General features: G+C 35.7%; 1 protein-coding gene across 1 annotated transcript in view; it reads right to left on the minus strand.

The window, feature by feature from the left end:
• ALMS1 (ALMS1 centrosome and basal body associated protein) overlaps positions 1-24,826 on the minus strand; it is a gene marked incomplete at its 5' end in the record, with an annotated part of 157,221 nt that overhangs the window by 41,160 nt on the left and 91,235 nt on the right. The window contains 4 exons of the mRNA XM_081069627.1: positions 1,674-2,839; positions 13,128-13,301; positions 15,626-15,781; positions 18,542-18,712. Coding sequence (XP_080925753.1) covers positions 1,674-2,839; positions 13,128-13,301; positions 15,626-15,781; positions 18,542-18,712 — 1,667 coding nt within the window. The remainder of the gene's footprint in view (positions 1-1,673; positions 2,840-13,127; positions 13,302-15,625; positions 15,782-18,541; positions 18,713-24,826) is intronic.

Below are 24,826 nucleotides of genomic sequence, written 5' to 3' on the forward strand. Positions count from 1 at the left end.
ATGCAATGGAATATTATTCACCATCAAAAGCAATGAAGTACTGATACAAGCTAGGACATGGATGAACCCCCAAAACAAGAAGCTAAAGCGAAAGAAGCCTGACACAGAGGCCACGTATTGTATGATTCCACTGACAGGAAATAACCCGAACAGGCAAGTCCACATAAACAGCAAGTTAGGTAAGTGGTTGCCAGGGGCTACTGGGAACGGGGACTAGAGGGTGCTTAATGGGTCTGAGGTATCCAGTGGGCGATGAAAAAGTTCTCGAACTAAATGCTGGTGGTTGTAATGTGCTCAGTGCCACTAAATTGTACATCTTAAAATGGTTAAAATTATTATATAATCTTTATGTTATGCGTACGTATTTTACCACACACAAAAACCCTCTACCTGGATCTTTTTCCTCTATCTCCCCTACGGAACAAAAACCCTTCATCCGTGTCATCCCCAATTCTTTTTTACTTAAAAAAAGTCATACTGTGCTATTTATATATGTAATCACTGTCATTTAATACCTACCAAAACCTCAATTATGAGAAATAATACTCAACGTAAACTGCCAAGACGTCTTGTGCCTTCTTTCCTCTAGTGTTCTTTCAATTATTTGATCATGTGGTCCTACTGATAAAATATTTTTTATCATAAATTACCAAAGTAGATGTTTATTTATAAGTTATATTTACTACTGCACTCATATACAAAATTATAAATTTTAAAATGTTGAGAAAAATGAATATAAATCTAAAATTTTTCTTTCTATACGCCACTGAACCATTTTGGAAGCATCACTTTTGGAGAGCACTTCTCTAGATACCCTAAATTTTATTTTTGGGTTAAAGTAAAGGACTGATTTGCTGACCCCTCGAGATCTGTCTTTCCTGAACTCCCGACTAAGGCTGTAATAGCCTTATAGGATTTGTTACTGAACCACTGTAAGGACGCTGCTGAGGCCTCGAACAGATGAGTAAAATTTCTCTTAGGTCTCAGTACTGGAAATATCTGTAATGCTTTTGAAAATTCAAAAAAAAAAATTCAGTTTGTTTTCATATTACAGACTAATGTAATTGATCGCAAAATTCTAGCAATACTAACTGGTAGAAAACAAAGTGAAATTTGTGGCTCTCATCTAGCAACCATATCTACAAGGTATATTTATCTCCCCTTTGGCTTTAACGTATCTTCCTATCACTCACAATTCTTATTTATTTTTAAAAAATTATATGTTGTAGCTCACCCCTCTCTGGTTTCCATTTAATTTCCTTTTATTCCAATTTATTTACTGTTAAAAAATCATATTGTGTTACTTGTGAGTGTGTGTTTAAAAGCAACTCAAAATTTCTTGAAAGACCGGAAGGAAAAAATAAAAAAACAAAACAACCCAGGCAACATAGTTCTAAACTCGAAGCTCCCCTGTGCCAGGGGTATACTTTGCAGATTCTGAAGCATTTAGCAGCAAAGCCCTTCATCCAAATGGTAATTTACAAATGAGTGTTGATGAAAAGAATGACAACTCACAATAGCAATGTACTACACTTTCTAACTCTTTTCCAGTTGGTAAGAAATGTTATAGTGAGGAAAGGCAAAGGGCTTTTTTTTCACCTGTATGCAAAGCTGAACTAGAAAGTCCATGAAAAAGGCAGTCACATTGCCAGAGGAAATTTGTAGCCATGTACCTGGATGTGCTTCCTTCTGGTGTGCTCACAAGTCACTTGGGGATAACCTGTGTTCACTGCTCTCTTCATGTTCTTGCTTCGCTTCTCAATGAATCTCCTCTGATGGTCAGTGATGCTGCTGTATAAGTTAATTCGCCGGGGTGACAGACAAACTCTTTCATGGCCAAAGGCCCGGATCAATCGGGCGGTGTCAATGGTGGAAATAGAGCTGCTCCTCTCATGCAGGGTCACTTCTCTATCTGTTTGGGTCAACATATCTGACTCCACAGCAGAAGTGGTGCTGGAAAGGATGTTGGTGGCAGTATCTGTGAGCAGCTCACTGTCCTCTGAGGGTCTAGAATCTGAAGACGTGTTGTTTATATAATGAAAACCGGGCTGTTTTCTCAAAATATATTTATCAAATTTAACCTGTTCAATTTTAATATGGTTGGACCTCCCAGCTTGATGAGTAGAAAGCACCTTGCTTTTTTTGAGATCTCCTATGTTCTTATGGCATTTCTCTAAACTCTTATACCGTTTCTTTTTATGATGCTTGTTTTTCTGCTGTTGCTGTCTACCACTCCATTCCTTAGCGTCTCGTTCCCCTCTGCTATCATCCTGTGTACTTTCTGAGGGCTGAAGAGAATGTGTGATGGGATTCTGAAGAAGTTTAGCCAAACGGTCAAGTCGCTCCACCAAGGATAGTTCTTTCCTGTCACTGAACCCTGGGGGTTTCTGCTGTTTCTGTCGCTCCCGATACTTGTTCCAGAGTTCATTCAAACTTGCAGTGTGCTGAGTTGTTGGCTCTGGAGGGACCTTATCATTCTTTTTTGGTTCATTCATTGGTTTGTCACATTTTGCATAATCTCTAGCCTGAGTTTTAGTAGGAGGTACTGTTTCTTTGTTCTCCAAGTTTACGTTGATACTGAGACTCTCTATTCTGGTAAAATCTGTCTTCGTATTTTCCTCATTTTGATGAGGGGCGGGAAGACAAGTGTATTCTCTCTGTTTGTCTGGATGATGCTGAAATAAATCTTTCCAAGAATGTCTCACGAAAACACTCCTCCCTGAGGACTCATGGCAAACATCTTGATCAGTTGGTAGGTGCACTGGATGATGAAAGTAAAACTTGGCTGATCTGAACACAGAATGAGTAGTATTTTCAAATTGAGAATGACATCTGGACTCTGAAAAGGAGAAAAGAAAAGATTTTGAAAGACTTTCAAAATATTTTCATTGTCTTTAGTAATAGTATTCACACTTAATTCTTTAGATATAGAACAAAAAACTGAAGGAAAAACAGCTTATATAGTTTCAGAAAATTCACTGCCTGTGCAACTGATTTATGCCTTCTATCTGCTGGCCAGCTGGTACAGTAAATGTTTGAGACGCAGGGTCAGAAGACCTGGATTCTAGGCTGAACTCTGCCATAGACTGGCTGTGTGACCTTGAGAAAGGCACTTTAGTCCTCTGGATTATAATAGCAGCTGCTTTGTAATCACCGCCTGCTATGTGTGGGGTATTATGATATGTGCTCTATATCTGTATTTTTTCCCTTTTTAATTGTATTGTGTTGATAAAACTGAGAGCCAGGTATTGTTAACCCTCTTTCCAGCTAAGAAACATGAGACTTCATTTTCATCATCAGTAATTAAATGAGTGGGATAAAAAGGAATATCTCTTTTTTTTTTAATTAAAATTTATTGGGGTGACAATTGTTAGTAAAGTTACATAGATTTCTGGTGTACAATTCTGTATTACATCATCTATAAATCCCATTGTGTGTTTACTACCCAGAGTCAGTTCTCCTTCCATCACCATATACTTGATATCCTTTACCCTCATCTACCACCCCCTCCCCACTTACCCTCTGGTAACAACTAAACTATTGTCTGTGTCTATGAATTTTTGTTTGTCTTGTTCTTTTGTTGTTTTTGGTTTATATACCACATATCAATGAAATCATATGGTTCTCTGCTTTTTCTGTCTGACTTATTTCGCTTAGCATGATAATCTCAAGATCCATCCATGTCGTCACAAATGGTCCTATTACATCTTTTCTTACCGCCGAATAGTATTCCATAGTGTATAGAAAACTCTTTATGTCTTAGAGCCTCTGAAAATTCCTTTCTGTCAACCACCTTTACATTTTTCCTCCATTTTTTCTTTACTGTAGTAAAATATACTTAACATAAAATTTACCTTCTTCCACCTTCACTTTTTGACAGTCATCATTCATTGTCAAAACAGGCGTTTTTAGATGTAATAACACCTTACAATCATAAACCCTAATTGTAAACACTAACATAGGATCAATACACATTTTTTGGAATTCCAAGGCATGGGTAGAAACAAAGACCTATACATGCAACAAAGTAAAACTTGTAACTATGGGAACCTTTTCACCTATACTTAGATTACTGGCAACTAGGGTTTTCACTAAATCCTCTTAGAATCACTAAAGCAAGTTCTCCAGAATATAGTAAGACACATGGAATCTGGTTTAATGTCTAAAGTTTAAAAAGACTCTCAAACATCCTAATGAACAAAACATCCAGGACCAGATGGCTTTACTGGTGAATTCTACCAAATATTTAAAGAAGAATTAATACAAAACCTTCTCAAATTCTTCCAAAAAACAAGAGGATGGAACTCTTCCAAACTCATTTTTTCAAGGCCAGCATTACCCTGATATGCAGACAAGGACACTACAAGAAGAGAAAATTACAAGCCAAAATTCCTGACGAACAGAGATGCAAAAATCCTCAATAAACTATCAGCAAACCAATATCAACAATATATTAAAAAGATCATATATCACGATCAAGTAGAATTTATTCCAGAGATACAAGGATGGTACAACATTTGCAAATCAATGTGATGCACCTCATTAACAAAATGACAGATAAAAATCATGTGATCATCTCAACAGATGCAGAAAAAGCATTTGATAAAACTCAACATTCATTCATAATAAAAATTCTCAATAAAGTAGGTATAGAAGGAATGTACTTCAACATTATAAAGGCTGTACATAACAAGACAACAGCTAACATCATACTCAATGGTGAAAAACTGAAATGTTTCCTCTAAGATCAGGAACAAGATAAGCATACCCATTCTTGCTACTTCTATTCAACATAATACTGCAAGTCCCAGCCAGAGCAATTAGGAAAAAAAAGAAAGAAAGAAAGAAAGGAAACAAAAGGCACCTAAATCAAAACAGAAGAAGCAAACTGTCATTATTTGCAGATGACACATTACATACAGAAAACCCTCAAGACTATCAAAAAACTGTTAGAACTAATGAATTGATTCAGTAAAGTTGCAGAATATAAAACCAATATACAAAAATCTGTTGTGTTTCTATACACCAACAACAAACTATCCGAAAGAGAAATTAAGAAAACAATCCCATTTACAATTGCATCAAAAATTATAAATTTAACCAAGGAAAGGAGTAAAAGACCTATATACTGAAAACTGTAAGACACTGACGAAAAAAGTTGAAGAAGACACAAAGAAATGGAAAGATATTTTGTGCTCATAGATTGGAGAAATTAATGTTGTTAAAATGTCCATACTACTCAAAGCAACCCACAGATTTAATGCAATCCTAATGGTTCACAGAAATAGAACAATCCAAAAATTTGTATGGAACCACAAAAGACTACAAATAACCAAAGCAATGTTGAAATGAAGAACAAAATTGGAGGCATCCTGTTTCCTGATGTCAAACTATATTACAAAGCTATCATAACCAAAACAGTATGGTATTTAAATAAAAAAGACACATAGACCAATGAAAGAGAATAGAGAGCCCAGAAATAAACCCACGTATATAGTCAATTAATTTATGACAAAGGAGCCAAGACTGCACAATGGGGAAAGGACAGTCTCTTCAATAAGTGATGCTGGGAAAACTGGACAGCCACATGCAAAAGAATGAAACTGGGCCACTATCTTACACCAAACACAAAAATCAACTCAAAATGGATTAAAGACTTAAATTTAAGACCTGAAACCATAAAACTCCTAGAAGAAAACAGGGGTAAGTTCCTGTACATTGGTCTTGCCAATGATTTTTTGAATTTGATACTAAAAGCAAAGGCAACAAAAGCAAAACTGAAAAGCAGGACTTCAAACCAAAAAGCTCTGTACAGCAAAGGAAACCATCATCAAAATGAAAAGGCAACCTACTGAATGGGAGGAAATATTTGGAAATCATATATCTGATAAGAGGTTAATATCTAAAATATATAAAGAACTCAGACAGCTCAACAGAAACACAAACAAATAATCCAATTTAAAAATGAGCAGAATACCTGTAGGTAAGCCCTGACAGCTGGCATTTCTTTTTGTAATGCAAGTGCCTGACTTAAGCTTTGATTGCCCAGGCATCCTCTTCAAAGAGACATCTACTTTAAGGAAGGCTGTCTCGAATAAACACATTGTCAGCATACCATTAGACAAAAGAGCCAGGATGTGTTCCCCACCCCACCCATAACCTATGAGGCAGCTTTATTTCAGATACTGGTTGATTTAGATAACTTGCCTTTTGGGTGGTTGGTTGTTGTTTTCTTTTTTTCTCTCTTTCTGTGCTTTGAATTCCTGCTCTTGTGTTTTAAATTTGCCAACAAAGAGTTAGCCCCTGAAACCCTAGATGGCACTCTTTACCCCAATAAAAGCAGAACCTCAGGTCCATGCTTGTTCTTTCTTTCTCTATCCCCGACCTTGCTGGGTGTTCCTGGCATGTCTTATACTATGTTCCAGGGCCTGAAGTAATAAACTTCTTTTCTTCAGAGTTTCCTGATGGTTACTGCTGAAGGGTGTCTTGCAACCATAAGAACCACAAGGGTCGGTCCAGTCATAGCATTGGTGTGGAAAGGGGAGATGTCTGCAGATCACCCACAGGCCTTTCTAACTGACAGCATTACTACCAACAGGCTGAGACCAGCACAAAACAGGATCTAAATAGACATTTTTTCAAAGAAGATATTCTATGGTCAACAGATACATGAAAAGGTGTTCAACATTACTAATCATAAGGGAAATGCAAATCAAAACCACAATGAGCTATCACCTCACACCTGTTAGGATGGCTATTATCAAGAAGACAAGAGATAACAAGTGTTGGTCAGGATGTGGAGAAAAGGGTTCCCTTTTCTGTGTAGTGAGGGTGGGAATGTAAATTGGTGCTGCTGCTATGGAAAACAGTAGGGACTGTGCCTCAAAAAATTAAAAATGGTGCAGCAGTTGCATGTCTGGTATTTATCAAAAGAAGATGAAGTCACTATTTTAAAAAAATATCTGCACCCTCATGTTTTCTGTAGCATTATTTACAATATCCGATACATGGAAACAACCAAGTGTCCTCTACTGGATGAATAAAGAAAATGTGGTATACAAACACAATGGATATTTTTCAGCCATAAAAAAAGAAGGAAATTCTGCCATTTGCAACAACACAGATGAAACTTGAGGGCATTATGCTAAGCGAAATAAGTCAGAGAGAGAAAGATGAATACTGTATGATATCACTTACATGTGGAATCTCAAAAACAAAAACAAAGCCAAATTTATAGATAAAGAGAACAGACTGGTGGATACCAGAGGCAAGGAGGGGAAGTGGGAGGTGGGCAAAATGGGTGAAGGCAGTCAAAAGTCACAAACTTCCAGTTACAAGATGAGTAAGTCCTGGGGCTGTAACGTACAGCATGGTGATTATAGTTAACAGCACTGTGTTGTATATTTGAAAGTTGCTAAGAGAGTGGATCTTAAAAGTTCTCATCACAAGAACAAAAATGTAACTGTGTGGTGATAGATGTTATCTAATTGTGGTAGTCATTTCACAATGCATACATATATCAAATCATGTTGTGGTACACCTAAAACTAATACAATGTTATATGTCAATTATATCTCAATTTTTAAAAAAGACTCTACAATTTTAGAATTGGCTAGCAACATTTAAAAACTAGGAGGTTTTGCTTAGTTTCTATAGATATTTGCAACTGCAGCTATATAATTATAAATTGTATTAAAGGCTATGAATGATAAAAAAAAGTAATGTAAGAAGGTAAGGAAGGTGAAACGCAAAGTGAAAATGAGAGGAAAACCAAAAACACAGCAGTTGAATATTCTGGGCAGAGAGATCATCATGTAGGCAACACTAATGCCACCACCCTCTGCCAATCCACCTACACCTACAACCTTTCCAGATGCAACAGCAGAACCCAGCCTCCATCTTTTCAAGGTGCTCCGGAGCCCAACTCATCTTCCTTTCAAGATTTTGGATCCTATTACTTTAATATCTCCCTCGTATCTTCAAGCTTTCTCTATTTATTGCATCATTTCCAACATCCTGAAAGCATCAGTTAGTATGTCATATTTTTAGAAAACGCTAATATCCTCCCTCAGGGTCTGGCCCACTTCTTTGCTTCTCTTTACAACCAAGCCTCTAAAGAGGAATATATAATTTTTCCTTGTTTTTGTTTTTTTACAAAATTCAATCCCTTTTTTGATGAAAACACTCAGCAAACTAGGAATAGAGGAAACTTCCACAATCTGATAAAGGGCATCTATGAAAAAACACCACTAAAATCATTTGATGAAAGACAATGTCTGCTCCCTAGACAGGAACATACAAGGATGTCTGCTCTTGTCACTTCCATGCAACGCTGTACTTAAGGTGTTAGGCAGGGTAATTGGGGGGGAAAAAAAAAGGTGTGAAGTCTGCAAAGGACGAAGTAAAGCTATATTTACAGATATCAAGATCTTGTAACAAGAAAATCCTAAGAATACATTAAAAATCTATCAGAATTAATAAATAATTCAGCATGGTTGCAAGGTAAAAGATAAATATTAAAAAATCAATTATATTATATACTTGGAATTAAACTGAAAACAAAATTAAGAAAACCATTCTATTCACAATAATATCAATAAATTAAAATATTCAGGAAGAAATTTAACAAAAAACTTCTAATCTGAAAACTACAAAACACTGGAAAGAAATTAAAGGTCTAAATAAATGGAAACATCCCATGTATTCTGAATTGTCCATTTCTCCTTGAAGGTCCTCTAGGGTTTTCTGACAGTTTATGGTCTGTTTCGCAATTTCTGCCCCCTCTAGCAAATTTTCCTCCCCACCCAAGCATCTTTTGCCTAACAATATATATCATGAGTTGTTTTCATATTATTCTATATCTTCATTCTAAGGCAACATAAACTTCCTTACTGATGGTGCTCCCAGTTTTTGTTTTATATATTTTTATGCGATTTCATGTTTAAAGATTTGTGTTACAGCCTCATTGTGAACTGCAAATCCATAAAAAATATTCCTCCTTAATTCCTGCAACGCTTTTGGTATCGAATTTAATCTCATCTATATTAATATCATGTCTCCAAATTTCTTTTTCATATGTCTTGTTTTACTTTTATTGTTAAACTTTCTGAGTCACTTTATTTTCAGTGTGCCTGCTATATAGCATGAGACTCAATTTGTTTTTTAACCTAACCTGAGTTTTTTATATTTTGAGAGTTTTTTAAATAGGTGAATTTTATTTATTTATATTTACTTATATAGTCTTATTATATACTACCCATTCTCTCATTTTTTATTTTATATTTTTTTAGACATTACGTTTTATTTTTATTTTTTTAAGGAGGGCGCAGCTCACAGTGGCCCATGTGGGGATTGAACCGGCAACCTTGGTGTTATCAGCACCATGCTCTAAGCAACTGAGCTAACCCCATTCTCTCATTTTATGGTCTTTTTTGTTACAAATTTACTTTCTGATTTCTTTTTTCCTCCCTCTATACACCTGCTGCTCCTACCATTTTTCTAAATATTATGGATGTTTCATAATTGGATTTTAACACTTTTAGAGGTAACCTTTATAATTTTAAATACTATACTTACATATATATTTCTTGACTTACCAACTTTAAAGATGAAGTTAGCTCATTTATACTTTAACTTCTCTTTATTCTGTTTGTCCCCTGGCTGCCTTTTCTCCTTGATTTTTCTACAATGTCTGTATGATCTTTTTTCTTTTTCTTTGAAGTTCCGTACTATCACCAATATCCATCTTGGTGTTATTATCTATACATTTTTCCTAGGACTTGGTATGTCCTTGTAAATTACAGGTTCAGTTTTACTTATACATTTTATCCTTTTTTTGTTATGTTCTTTAGAGATACCAACAGACATCATTATGGTGGATTTTAACTGTCAGTCCTCTTTTTTTTTTCTAATTGCTTTCATCTCCTTTTTCTCTTAATTGGTACATTTTTTCCTTCAGTTTGTTCTCTGATACCCTAAGTCTTTCTTTACATCTCATTATTATCTCAACTTTTATTTAACACATTTCATGCTTTCTGTAATTATTCAGAGCATGCAAAATTTAGGAAAAATTTTCTTCTCTTCTAGATTAGAGCATGCTTTTACAGATTAGATTCCCATCCTTCTTTTCAAAGCTATATCTCCTATGCTACCCATTGAAGAGTTGCAGTGTTCTGTTTTCTCATCATATACAGTCTTATTTTTTTTTATTGTGGTAAAAAACACATAACATCAAACACCGTAACCATTTTTGAAGTGTGAAGTTCAATAGCACTAACGATATTCACATTGTTGTGGAACTGATCTCTAGAACATTCTTATTTTGCAATACTGAAACTCTGTACCCACTAAACACTAATTCTCCCTCCTCCTTTCTTGGCAACCACTTTTCTATTTTATGTTTCTATGATTTTGACTACTTTTGATACTGCATATAAGTGGAATATACAATATTTTTCCTTTTGTGACTCGTTTATTTTACTTAGCACAATATCCTTGAGGTTCACTGATGCTGTGGCATGTGACAGGATTTCTTCTTTTTTAAGGCTGCATAATATTCAATTGTATATATACACTACATTTTCTTTATCCATTTATCTGTTGATGGACATTTGGGCTGTTGTATTTTTTTTAAATTTATTTATTGGGGTGACAATTGTTAATGAAATTACATAATTTCAGGCGTACAATTCTGTATTACATCATCTATAAATCCCATTGTGTGTTCACCACCCAGAGTCAGTTCTCCTTCCATCACCATATATTTGATCCCCCTTACGCTCATCTCCCTCCCCCCACCCCCTTACCCTCTGGTAACCACTAAACTATTGTCTGTGTCTATAAGTTTTTGTTTCTCATTTGTTTGTCTTGTTCTTTTGTTGTTTTTGGTTTATATACCACATATCAGTGAAATCATAGGGTTCTCTGCTTTTTCTGTCTGACTTATTTCGCTTAGCATTATACTCTCAAGATCCATCCATGTTGTCACAAATGTTCCTATGTCATCTTTCCTTAACGCCGAATAGTATTCCATTGTGTATATATACCACAATTTCTTTATCCATTCATCTATCGAAAGACATTTTGGTTGTTTCCATGTCTTGGCCACCGTAAACAAAGCTGCAATGAACATTGGAGCACATGTGTCTTTATGTATAAATGATTTCAAATTCTTTGGGTAGATACCCAGGAGAGGGATTGCTGAGTCATATGCTAATTCTATTTGTAATTTTTTGAGGAACCTCCACACTGCCTTCCATAGCGGCTGCACCAGTCTGCATTCCCACCAACAGTGTATCAGGGTTCCTTTTTCTCCACAGCCTCTCCAACACTTGTTGCCATTTGTCTTGTTGATGATAGCCATTCTGACTGGGGTGACGTGATATCTCATTGTGGTTTTTATTTGCAGGGCTGTTTTCAAATATTGATTAATTTGAAAAATGCTGCAATGGACATGAGTGAGTTCCTGCTTTGAATTTTTTTGATGTATATCCAGAAGTGGAATTGCTGGATAATATGGCAATTCATTTTTAGTTTTTTGAGGAACCTCCATAATATTTTTCATAATAGCTGCACCATTTTATATTCCCACCAACAGTGTACAATGGTTCCAATTTCTCTGCATCCTTGTCAACAATGGTTATTTTCTGTTCTTTTGATAGTGGTCATCTTAATGGGTATGAAGCAAAATGTCACTGTGATTTTGATTGGCATGTCTCTGATCATTAGTGATACTGAACATCTTTTCATATGCTTATTGGCCATTCATAGGTCTTCTTTGGCGAATTGTTTATTCAAGTCCTTTGCCTTGCTGCAAAGGGTTGGGTTTTTGTGTTGCTGCTGAGTAACAGAAGTTCCACATATAACCTTGATATTAATCACTTAAAATGATTTGCAAATACTTTCTCCCTTTTCATAGGTTGCCTTTCACTCTATTGATTGTACCTTTTGATACAGTTTTTAATTTTGATGTATGATAATTATTTTTTGCTTTTGTTGCCTGTGCTTTTGGTGTCATATCTAAGAAATCACTGCCAAATCCAAGGCCATGAAGATTTCCCTCTATGTTTTCTTTTAATAGTTTTATAATTTTGGCTCTTGTGTTTAGATCTGTGATCCATTTTGAGTTAATTTTCATATATGGTAACAAGTAAGGGTCCAAGTTCATTTTTTGCATGTAGATATCCAGTTTTCCAACACCATTTGTTGAAGAGACTGTTCTTTCCCCACTATGTAGTCTTGGAACCCTTGCGGAAAATCATTTTTCTTATACATTCCTTTCTTTGTTTTTGAATTGGGAAATATGGGAGAACAGAGTGTTTCTCCAGGGCCCATCAGCTCCAAGTTATTGTCCTTCAGTCTAGTTCTGAAGGGCACAGCTCAGCTCCAAATCCAGTCACTGTTTCCAATCTTTAGTTTCAGGGGGCACAGCCCACCATCCCATGCAGGAATTGAACCGGTGACCTTCTTATTGAGAGCTCGTGCTCTAACCAACTGAGCCATCCAGCTGCCTGTTTCTTATACATTACTGATGTGAGCAGCTTCACCTGTACTATATACAAAATACAATATGGGTAGATTATAGCTCCTTGACTATCTTCTTTCCTTATTTGGATACTGTTCTATCTTCCTTGAAGACATAAAGTTTGACAGGTAGGCAGTAATGGCTTGTGTCCTCTATGCTTTTCTTTTATGTTAGAAAAAGGGCGCCTGAATAAACATAAATAGATATGATCTTGGCTCTTTTTTACTGGAATTATCAAAAAGTTTGTATTGAGGATCTTTCTGTCTTTGTTACAGTCTTCTGGAATACCTTTAGGTTTTTCTCTCTTTCAGTACTGAGACATGATACCTCACTTCTAATACTATCAGCCTTAGGTATTTATTTATAATCCTGTTTCTAAGTTGCCAAATCTTTTCCCACATGTAACAATTACTTTACAAACCAATATGTACATCTACACAAAGTAGCACTGAAGTAATTTACATAATAAAAAAAGAAGAAAAGATTACATGGAACTCTGCTTAAATCGTGATGCTGTATTCTCATCAGAATGAAATGGCAATACACAGACAGAGCCCCGCCTTCTGTTTCTCTCTCTTACACGCATACACCCCAAGCCCATTACCTTCCGTATCTATCCGCAAGGATTCTTCATCTTCTGCCCAGGCCTCCTTGGGAAGCGTACTCTTCCTATGGGTCTCCTCTTTCTGTTTAAAGGCTATAGTGTCTGACGGGCTTTCCCTCGTTGTGCCCCGTGGTTGAGCTGAGCGCTCTGCAGCAGCAGAAGCAGCACTGGAACCTAAGAGAGGGCAATTAACACCCTATCCAGGCAGGAAGGTGAGGAAAAATACTTTAAAATACCTCTCTGGCATCTACTATGTGAAAGGCACTGTTACTGGTGTTGAAGAAAAAATAAGAAGAGCAATCAGAAATGTGTTTAGAAACTGCTGAACTGTTGATCTAAATTGGAGTTAAAAAATATATATGGACACAAAAATCATATAAAGTAAAAAACATTATACCAGAAGAGAAAGGCAGATAAGGAATTGTAAGTAGTCAAAGTAGGAGAAACTAATTGCTGCTAGAAGGATCATGCTAGAACTCTGGAGTAAAGTGAACAACTAATTTTGGTGTTAGAAGATAGTTGAGCTGAGATACACACTGAGATGGAAAGAGAAAAGCATTCTAGGCAAACTGACTACACAAGAAAAGAATGGAGTCAGAAACTTAACATCTAAGAAACAGAGCAACTGGGGGAAGGTGACGGGATTAGAAAACAGTCGGTAACCAAAAGATGGCCACGGGGTTTTCAACTATAATTTTATATATGCATATAAAAAAGTACTTATGGGGATGTTGGGTATGGCATAAAGAATATAATCAATAATATTGTAATAAATATGTATGGTGTCAGAGGGATACTAGATTTGTTGGGGTAAAAGATGGGAGAGGGTCTAGGGGCAGGGTGAAAAAGGTGAAGGGATTAAGAAGTGCAAATTGGTAGTTACAAATTAGTCATGGGGATGAAGGGTATAGCATAAGGAACATAGTCAGTAATATTGTAATAACTATATATGGTATCAGATGGGTACTAGATTTTTTGGGGTGATCACTTCGTAAGTTATACAAATGTCTATTCACTGTTATATACCTGAAACTAATATACTATTGTGTATCAACTGTAATTTAAAAAAAAACCAATTATTTAAAAAAAAATGAAACAGAGCAACTATATGGTTGATTTGATTATAGGATTTAAAAAGAAAAGAGGTGAAAATTAGAGTTTGAAAAGTTGTTTTGGAGCTGATTCTACTGTTCTGAAAGACTGCTAAAAAAGTTAAGATTTTATTCTTAAGGACAAAGAGAACTTTTTGATTTAGGAGGTTAACATGATTGAAACTGTTTCTGGAACATTCATTTAGCAACAGCAAAAGGTGGTTAAAATTTTGAAGTGTGGTCCAGAATATAACTTTTGGGAAAAAAGTAATATACAAAACAGGAGATGTGGCTAATTATGCTCCAAAATATTACATTGTGGCAGACGACTAGCTGTCCTCTGAAGTCCATTTTCCTGTTCCCCTAAAACAGAACCCTGATTTAGCTGGGCATATGCTGTGTTTCCCTGAAAAAAAGACCTAGCCGGACAATCAGCTCTAATGTGGCTTTTGGAGCAATAATTAATATAAGACCCAGTGTTATTTTACTATAAGACCGGGTCTTATAATAATTTTTGCTCCAAAAGACACATTAGAGCTGATTGTCCGGTTAGGTCTTATTTTGGGGGAAATACAGTAGTCTCCAGAATAAAGATTATCTTTCCCAGCTTCTGTGGCAACAGCTTAGTGTGACCATGTGACGAAGTCTGTCCAATAGGATGATACATGTATTTTGAGAAGTATTTTCAAGAAAGAATGTTTTTTTTCTTTCCTTTTCTTTCTTTTTGCTGGCTGGAATATGGACCAGATGGCTACAGCATGAGAATGGAGGATAAAAATATTGGAGCAAGAGGATAGAGAGCTTTGTTTCCTGACACTCTGGAGTACCTTGTCAATCCTGGATGCCTATTTCTGGATTTTTACGAGAAAGAGAAATAATTTCCTGCCTTCTTTAAGCCAACGTTATTTTGTTTTTGTTTTCATCTCTCAGAGCCAAAACTAATCCTAATTTAAACTCATTTTTTATAGGCATTTTTCATCAGCATTGTCCCATTGAAGCAAAATTAACTGGATAAGTAGTTAAGGCAGTAAACAAGCTGAATTGCTAAAGCACAAAGGCTTATGTACAACAATGAGATTAGGACGTCGGCATCTCATGGCACTGGATTTCTATAATCAGTAAAGTTTTTAAATGACCATTATGTGAATTTCTGGGAATGAAATTAATTTGTGCACTATAGTCATAGTTCTCCAGAAATGTCTCAAAGACACTTTAAAAATGTTTTATAAAATATTTGATTTTATACCAGCCAATGTAGAATAAAAATTACAGCTAATATCCTACTTCAGATATTGAGTAAATTAGAGGAGGTTTGAAGAGAGCTAGAAGAGAACAGATAATACTGTTCTGTTACACTCATTTTAGAAGGCCAGGAGAAAATAACATGCAGATAATCCAGTTACCTACCTGCAGTATCTTTCTGAAAGGATTCTTTTTCTTCAGTTTGGGCAGTGTTAGTTACTGCGTTTTTACTGTAGATCTCCTTTTTCTGGTTTTTGTCTGAGAGGTTCTCATCTCCAGTGATAAGAACTTGAACTTGGGAACCTGAAATAATGGTATCACCTGATGCCACAGACAAGGAAAACATAATAAGCACAAAAGGCAAGTAACCCAACCCCCAAAACACATAAAAACAAAACCTAAAACTTCTGTATATATATATTAGGACAAAAAGCACCTCTCAGGCACCCCCACGTAAAAGTTGTGACAGTTATGGGGGTTTATAACATGAATTGGAAAGCTCTCTGTACTTTTCTGCGTACAATGGTTTAAATAAAGTATCACTTTATATAAAATCTGTCCTTTGCTGGTTTGACATGACAGTAAATAAAAAAGTCTAGATCAGGTATCTCTTTCCAAGTAGAAAAGTAGATATGAACAACCCTTTCAAGTTCTTTGGCATACTCAAAGTTTTTGTTACTTTATGGAGCCAATTTTCATATTTCGTATACTCCTAGAAAATCACTTATATCATGTACATTATATATATAGTACTCATACAATACAAAATGGAATACTATTCTGCCATGAGAAAAGATGAAATAATACCATTTGCGACCACATGGATGGATCTTGAGATTATTATGCTGAGTGAAATAAGTCAGACAGAAAAAGTCGAGAACCACATGATTTCACTGATATGTGGTATATAAAATTGAAAACAACCAAAAAACAAGAGAAACAAATGAACAAACAAAAACTCATAGACACAGACAATAGTTTAGTGGTTACTGGAGGGTAACGGGAGGAGGGTGGTAGATGAGGGTAAAGGGGATCAAATATATGGTGACTCTGGGTGGTAAACACACAATGTGATATATAGATCATGTATTACAGAATTATACACCTGAAATCTACGTAACTTTACTAACGATTTCACCCCAATAAACTTTAATTAAAGAAGAAAAGTTATATCCTTTTAAACTTATCTAATGCTTTCTATTTTCTTTCTGTTTTTCTTGGTCATACTTACTAGAGATTTATCTATCTTATTGGTCTTTTTAAATCAGCTCTTTTCTTTTTTAATCATATAAGAAAACTCAAGTGTAAAACAATGTTGGCAAATACATTTAAAAAATCACCAATACAATAAACATAACAGTCACCACACAGTTAATAATGGTTATATGATTTTATAATGGGTTGACAAGAAATTCATTTTCTACCTCTAAGTATAAATATTTTTCAACAAAGAAATCAGAAAGGCAACAGAGAGTACTAAAAACTTAAAACACAATGAACACCAATGTGTTTACCACAGAGTTTAAGAAATAAAACATATAGACATAATGATTTCCTGTGTAAAGACTCAATGACGCCTGTCTCTTTTTTTTCAGAAGCAACCTTTATACTGATTTAGAGTTTACCAATCTCAAGGACGTTTTTGAATTTTTAAAACTATACTGCATGAATTAATCAACAATGTACAAAACTGTTTGCACATCTTTAAGTTTTATATAAACAGTATATAATTATGTATCTTTAAGCAACATGCCTTTTTCACTCAATATCATGATTTGGGGATTTACTCACCCTAATATATATGGCTCTCATTAACTATTTCTCTATTGTCTCTTAGAACACCTGTTTTTTGACATTGAACTTTTAGGCCAATCTTGAATTTTCTTATTTTTTTTTAAATTTATCTTCTTTTTTTCTTCTTCTATTATTTATTATTATTATTTTTTTATTAGTTTCAGGTGCACAAGACAAAGTAATACTTAGACATTTATCATTTATATCCCTCACACTGTGTGACCCCCCTCCCCCATCCACTATCCCTCTGACATTGCACAGTCATTACATTTCCACTGTCTCTATTCCTAATGCTGCACTCTGCTTCTTGTAAGTATATACATACATATATATATACATATATATAAAATTAGAGTTGGCATTCATTATTGTTCAGCTTCAGGTGTACAGTGCAGTGATCAGGCATAAATTTATCTTCTTTTTATGTTCTACTTTCGAAGAGATTTTCTTACTTCTATGCTCCAATCCTTCCACTGAGATTTTTATTTCTGACATATTTTATGAGCTCACTTAGCTATTATTATACATTGGTCACTATTAAATTTCTTCAGGCAGGCATCTTCCCCTCTATCCTTCTTAATCATTTAAGGTGAAGAGTTCTAAGGCTGGGCTTTTTCCCCCTGGTGAAATGGCTACACAGGAGTAAGTCAGGAGAAGGCTTTCCCTTAAGATACAAAGTTTAAAAGGAGACCAAGAATAACAGCATCAGTAGACACCTATAACAGGTGGGAGGTCCCTTAGGTAACAGAGCCCGACTTCATTTCAAACACATCATTCTTACAATGCAGCCTATGGATAAGTTATAGCTGGCGAGTTCTTTGTGCAGACTTCTGATGGGAGTTCCCTTAGTCTATGACTTTATTCCCTGCCAATTTTTCCATATCCTCCCCCGCTCAAGTGTCTGTCAGTAAGATCACAGGACTATCTGTGTTTGCCAAAGTGTCACTAGTTTGCACCATCTGACAGATAAATTCATTAGGCAATTTAATCGAGATTTTCTATGGATTCTAGTCTCTAAAACAGACTTCATTGGATACTGTTCATTTCAGAAGTTGCAACATATTTTATTTCTCATAGTGAAAATAAAGTTTACAGTTTTCAAAAATCTGTGAAGCATTTGAAAAGATTTTGTAAATATTTTACCTTCTTGTATATACCCAGTAAAATCGCTTAGAGAAAAGTCTGTGTAACAAAGCAGAAAAAGATACAGACTGGACAATATTCTCACTTAGGATGAACAGGGAAAAAAAAAGAAAGCTACAAAACATGCAAAGCCCATCCACTCACCCACGTTATCTTTCTGAAAGGACTTTTTCCCTGCTGACAGCGACGCCGTGGTCACCGCCCTCTTACTATAGATGCCCTCCTTGTGCTTAATGTTAACAGTGAGTGCCAGGTCATCATCCCTCGTGCCCAGCACCTGAGCTGGGAAGTCTGGGGCGATGGCATCATTGGATCCTACAGAAAAATGGGAAAAGTAGTACAATGAACACAAATATAGACACGAAGTTCAAGTAAGACAAAAAATTTACATCTTAAATCAGTTTTTAAAAAAGGCACTACAATGGAATGGGTAATCAGAAGGAGATGTCAGTCAAACTGAAGCGGTCAGATATGTACAATAAATTGCAACGATATAAGGTGAAGAAGCAAATGACATAAGAGTAGACTAAGTTCAGAAAGGAGACAATTGCCAGCTTAGGAAGGTTTTCAGAGGAGGGAGAAAATAGATGGTACCTTGGAAAATGAATGAGACATTTCAGGCAGAGGTTACAGCATTAGAAGAAAAGGAGGCAGGAAAACAAAGAGGAGCAGACACATTTGTGGTCAGGCTGGATTATAGAATACATTGAAGACAGTAGTAGGCGATCCTAAGAAATAATTGTTTGGTACAAAATTCAGCAGGGCATAGATCTCAAGGTAACAAGTGTAAATTTTATTATATATGAAATGCAGCATCATTAAGATTATCAGCTACGTAATCAGCTATGTTTCAGGAAGATTAATCTGACAATACAAGAGACAAAACATTGAAAAGAACATATATGATTTAAAAATATGAGATTTGAAACTAATTTTATTAAAAAAATACATTTCAGTGTTCCTATATCCACTGCTGATAAAGAGTTTATGCCACATATAACAGGCGAAAGAACACCTCTGGACATATAAGAATTTGTAGTAACTACAGAATGATCTTCTACGAAAATGTTTTTTTCTTTCTAATCTGGAATTCTGTACTTCATGCATTTTCTGAGCACCTATAATGTATATGCAATAAAAACTCGGTAAGTATCGGCCTCATCAGTACAGTGCAAATATAAATAAACCCTAAAGGACTTTTCAAAACAGACTGCAAGGATCCTACTGAGCTTTATACTGAGCTTTCTGGGTCACATGTACTCATGGTGCCGGATTTCTCAGCTTCTGTGGCATCACTTTCTCTTATTTGCTCCCACCTCTCTGGCAAGACCTCTGTATCCTTTCTTCTACCAAATGTCTCATTGCCGGAGTTCCTCAATGGGTCAGAACTGGGCTCACTTTTCCTGGGTGAACTCATCGATTACCAATGTCTGGAACACGATCTACATGTTGATGACCAACAAACATGTGTCGCTAGCTGGGACCTTTCTTCTGAGGTTCAGATTCAAGCATTCACAACAATGTTAGCCCTTACAGCATATTTTTTTGAAGAAATTAGAACAAGATGTCCCTTTCCTAATTACAAAAAATTTAAGTCAGTATATATTATGGTACAACACAACTATACATGGGGTTCCTTCTACTGACAAATATTTCTAGATAAGCAGAGAACACACACTACCAACAGCACACATGTGCACACTCTTCATACCACCCTTCATTCTTCAAGAAAGGTGACTATGTCAGGTTCAGGTTCAGGTTCAGGTGGTGAACAATACTGAAGTTTCTGAAAACAGTGGGTGGATGAGCAAGAGAAAAAACCCTCAGGGGAGCTGAGAGGCAGTTGAAAGAGTGTAGCTACACCCGTGTGTATGCCAATGAGTGTATGTGTACTTATTTTCCTGCATCTGTGCACAGCTGTAGGATGTGTATGTGTAATTATGTTTGGGGCAGGAAGAGTTAACACTATCGCTCCAGGTCTCTAACAGGAGCTCTGGAACCTTCATGCTCACCTGTGTTTTCATAACACAGCAACGTATGTTTATGGTGTGAATAGTGCCACCTTCTTCGTGGTGCCCTTGCATACTGACTCTGCAAACGGACTCTGTCTATGTTCAACTGCAGATTTAACATCTCTATGTGGATATGGAACAGGAATCTCATTTTTAACATGTCCAAAGTGGATATTTGGATCATCTTCCTCAAACTTCTCCATCTCAGTAAATGTCACCGCTGTTCACCCAGTTGCTCACTCTAGAACACTAGAAATCATTTTTTTTACACCTCCTTCACCCTCACCTCATTCTATCAAAGTTCAGGAGGAACTATTTCCTAATAAGGTGACTGTATCCACTTCTCTCCATTTCTATCACCATCACTCATCCTAGATACTGTCATCTCTGGCACTGACCACTGCAACAGCCTTCTAACTTGTGTCCTCACTTCTACTTCTTCACCCTCCCTACCCAAGTTGGCTCCCCGCCTTCCCGTCTATAAGCCATCGTCCATATAGCAGTCAGAATAAATATTACAAATGTGAATCACACCACAGTTGCCAACTCGAATAAAACTCAAATTTTTAATATGGTTTACAAGACCCTGCATGATCTTGGACCTGCCTATTTACCATATCGTATCTAGCTACCACTCTACTCTACCCACACTGCCTTCTTTGTCAAATGCATCCAACTTCCCTGCTTCAGGAGCACTGCCCATTCCATCCGTTCCCTCTGGCCAGACCACACTCACTCTCCACTCTGCCGGCCTAACTCACCTTTAGCCTCTAGGTCTCAGCTCACAAGTTTCTTCCTTGGAAAAGCCTCCTGAGCTCCTAAAATTAAACTGGGTCCTCTTATTATTTTCTTAGGACCTTATTTTCCTAACATTTATAATTATGAGGTGTGATCAAAAGATATGGTGAATGTTTAAGTTTTTAAAAAATTACAGTAAAAGACACATTGCCATTAACCCCCCTCAAAATACTCCCTCCATTGTTCTTTCCACTTTCTGAAGCAGTTCTGAAGTCCTCTTTTGTGAGTGTCTTTACTTCATCCTCCATCATGATGATGCTCGGTATCACACATTGCTTCTGGTATGGCAATTTCTGACTAATAAAAACATTACGGTGTGTCCTCGTCCACCTTATTCACTAGATCTAGCACTGTGCGACTTCTGGCTCTTCCCCAAAGTCAGAATGACCATGAAAGGGAAAGTTTTGAATTGATTCAGGACATCGAGGCAGCCATGACAGCACAACTAAAGGCACTCACGAAAGAGGACTTCCAGAACTGCTTTAGAAAGTGGCAAAAACAATGCGATAAGTGTGTTTGAAGCGAGGGGGGGTATTTTGAGGGTGATTAATGGCAATGTGCCTTTTACTGTAATAATTTTTTTTAATTAAAGTTTATTGGGGTGACAATGGTTAGTAAAGTTACATAGGTTTCAGGTGTACAATTCCGTTATATATCATCTACATATCACATTGTGTGTTCACCACCAGTCAGTTCTCCTTCCATCACTATACATTTGATCCCCTTTACCCTCATCTACCACACCCCTTAATTTAAACATTCATAGTAGTTTTTTTTATCACACTTTGTATGCACTTATTTGTTGTCTATTTGTTTAATATCTGTCTCCTCACATGAACATACATTCCATGATTATAGGGGCCATGTTTATTTTCCACACCCCTGCAAATGTAACATCTAGCATAGTATCTTCCAGGAACAGAGTTTTAACACTTTTTGGCAGAAGAAAAAAAATGAACATGAGATGAAAGCTTTCTGTCACCTTAGGGAAAAAAAAATCAACCTGGTCATTGCAGAAAATTCAGAAAAGAATGCAGAAAACATCTTGAGAAAAAAACCAACCAAACTTTGGTTATATATCCTTCTAAGTGAAGATATACTGGGATCACAATATATATAGTTTCATATCTTTTTATTCTCTCAAGAAGAGATACATTTTAAGTGGAATCTAGAGTTTAAAGTCAGCGCATAAGTTGAGAAACCATGCAGGATTGAAATCACCCTTGAAGGGTCCTAAGAAAGGCACAATGTTGAAACTGACATCCTGTCTGCTCAAATCCACTACAGTCTACTTTTTGCTAATGGCTTGCAACAAATCACTGTGCCTGCATCTGAACACCTGATGAAGTACCTAGCTTGGGTTTAGAGGCCATGTTGTACCAAAAGACATTTTACATTTTAGAATCACACTTAGGGAAGAAAGATAAAGATGATTAAACTATAAAAGGCAAACGAGGACAATGAACTTTGAGAATGGAGGTTTCCCACGTCCCATTTCAAACACCCTCACGGTAATATGCTCATGAAGTGTAGAGTGCACAAAACAGTTGTACTTTTAAAATTCTTTACTTCTCTTTTGTTAAATATAAGTAATTGAACTTGTTTAAGTTAAATGCATCTATGAGACAATGCCAATGTATGCTAAAATTATTTATCATAGCTACAAATCTTTCATTGTAATCCATTCATCTGACCTGTTTACGCTATCTTAAAGTTTATTTCCTATTCTTGTTCTATACTACTTTGTTAAGTTTGTATACTCAACAGTAATTTGGAAGACAGATACCTAGTTTTAAAATTCTATTATAGTTTTTCTTGGAAGCTTTAAAAAGTATTTTTTGTTGTGGTGAAATATACATAAAATTTACCATTTTTAACCATTTCTGAGTATACAGTTCAGAGCATTAAGTAGTATATTTGCATTTGCAACCATCACACCATCCATCTTTAGAATTTATTCATTTTCCCAAACTGAAACCGTACCTATTAAACAGTAACACCATTTTCTTCCTAGCACCACTTGTTAGTCCCCATTCTACTTTGTCTCTATGAATATATACATACTTCATATAAGTGGACTCCTACAATATCTGTCCTTTTGTGACTAGCTTATTTCACTTAGTGCAACGTTTTCAAGGTTCACCCACAGTACATCATATATCAGAATTTCACTCCGTTTTAAGGCAAACAATATTCCATTGTATGTATACATCACATTTTATTTATCTATTCATCAGCTGATAGACATTTGAGTTGTTTCCACCCTTTGCCTATTGTGAATAATGCTGCTATGAACATGGATATACAAATATTTGTTCAAATACCTGATTTCAATTCTTTTGTGTAGATATTCAGAAGTCGAATTGCTGGAGCATACGGCAATTCTGTTTAATTTTTTGAGGAACTACTACACTATTTTCTTTTTTAAATTAAAATTTATTGGGGTGATAATGATTAGTAAAATTACATAGGTTTCAAGTATACAATTCTGTAATATGTCCTCTCTATATAACATTGTGTGCTCACCACCCAGACTCTATACTATTTTCAATAGTGACTACACCATTTTAAAGTCCAAGCAGCAATACACAAGGATTCCAATTACTCCATACCCTTGCCAACCCCTTGTTATTTTGTTTAATAATAGCTATCCTAATGGGTATGAAGTACAATTTCTCACTGTAGTTTTGATTTGCATTTCCTTCATGACCTGATGTAGAATATCTTTTCATGTTCTTTTTGGCCAATTGTATATCTTGGAGAAATGGCCAGTGTTCATTTTAAAATTCGATTGTTTTTGTTGTTGATGATGTTAAGTTGTCAGAGTTCTTCCTATATTCTGGATGTTAATCCCTTACCAAATATATAATTTCCAAATGTTTTCTCCAATTCCGCGAGTTACTTTTTTACTCTGTTGATAGTATTTCTAGATGCACAAAAACTTTTTAATTTTGATGAAGTCTAATTTATTTTTTGTTTTATTGCCTTGCTTTTGGTGTCATATTACAGTTTAATTCCTATGGTGACTTTTGCCATATATTTTTGAGTTATTTTCTTAGGGGTTATCCTGGCAATTACCATGCACATCTTAATAGAAATTAACAATCTATTTGGAATAAGGCCAGTTTCACTAGTATACAGAAACTTTTTTCTATAGCTATTGCCTCCCTTTATATCGTTTTATTCCCACAAGTTACATCTTTATACATTTTGTATCCAGTAACATAGATTTATAATTATTGCTTTATGCATTTTAAGTCATATAAGAGAGAAAATGGATTTACAACAAAAATACATTTATATTGCCTTGTATTTTTCTGTGTAGTTATCTTTACTGGTGCTCTTTTGTTCATGTGGATTCGAGTTACTGTCTAGTGTCCATTCATTTCATTCTGAAGAATCTCTTTAGTATGTCCTATAGGTCAGTTTGAACTAGCAATGAACTCTCAGTTTTTATCTGACAATGTCTTAATTTCTCCTTCATTTTTGAAGGCTAGTTCTGCAGGATACAGAATTCAACATAGGCAGTTTTTCTTTCAGCTCTTTGAATATGTCATTGCAATGCAACGATCTTCAAAGTCACTGATTCTTCTGCCTCCTCAAATCTGATAATGAGCTC

This window comes from Rhinolophus hipposideros (genome assembly GCF_964194185.1).
Source record: "Rhinolophus hipposideros genome assembly, chromosome: 12".
NCBI lineage: Eukaryota > Metazoa > Chordata > Mammalia > Chiroptera > Rhinolophidae > Rhinolophus > Rhinolophus hipposideros.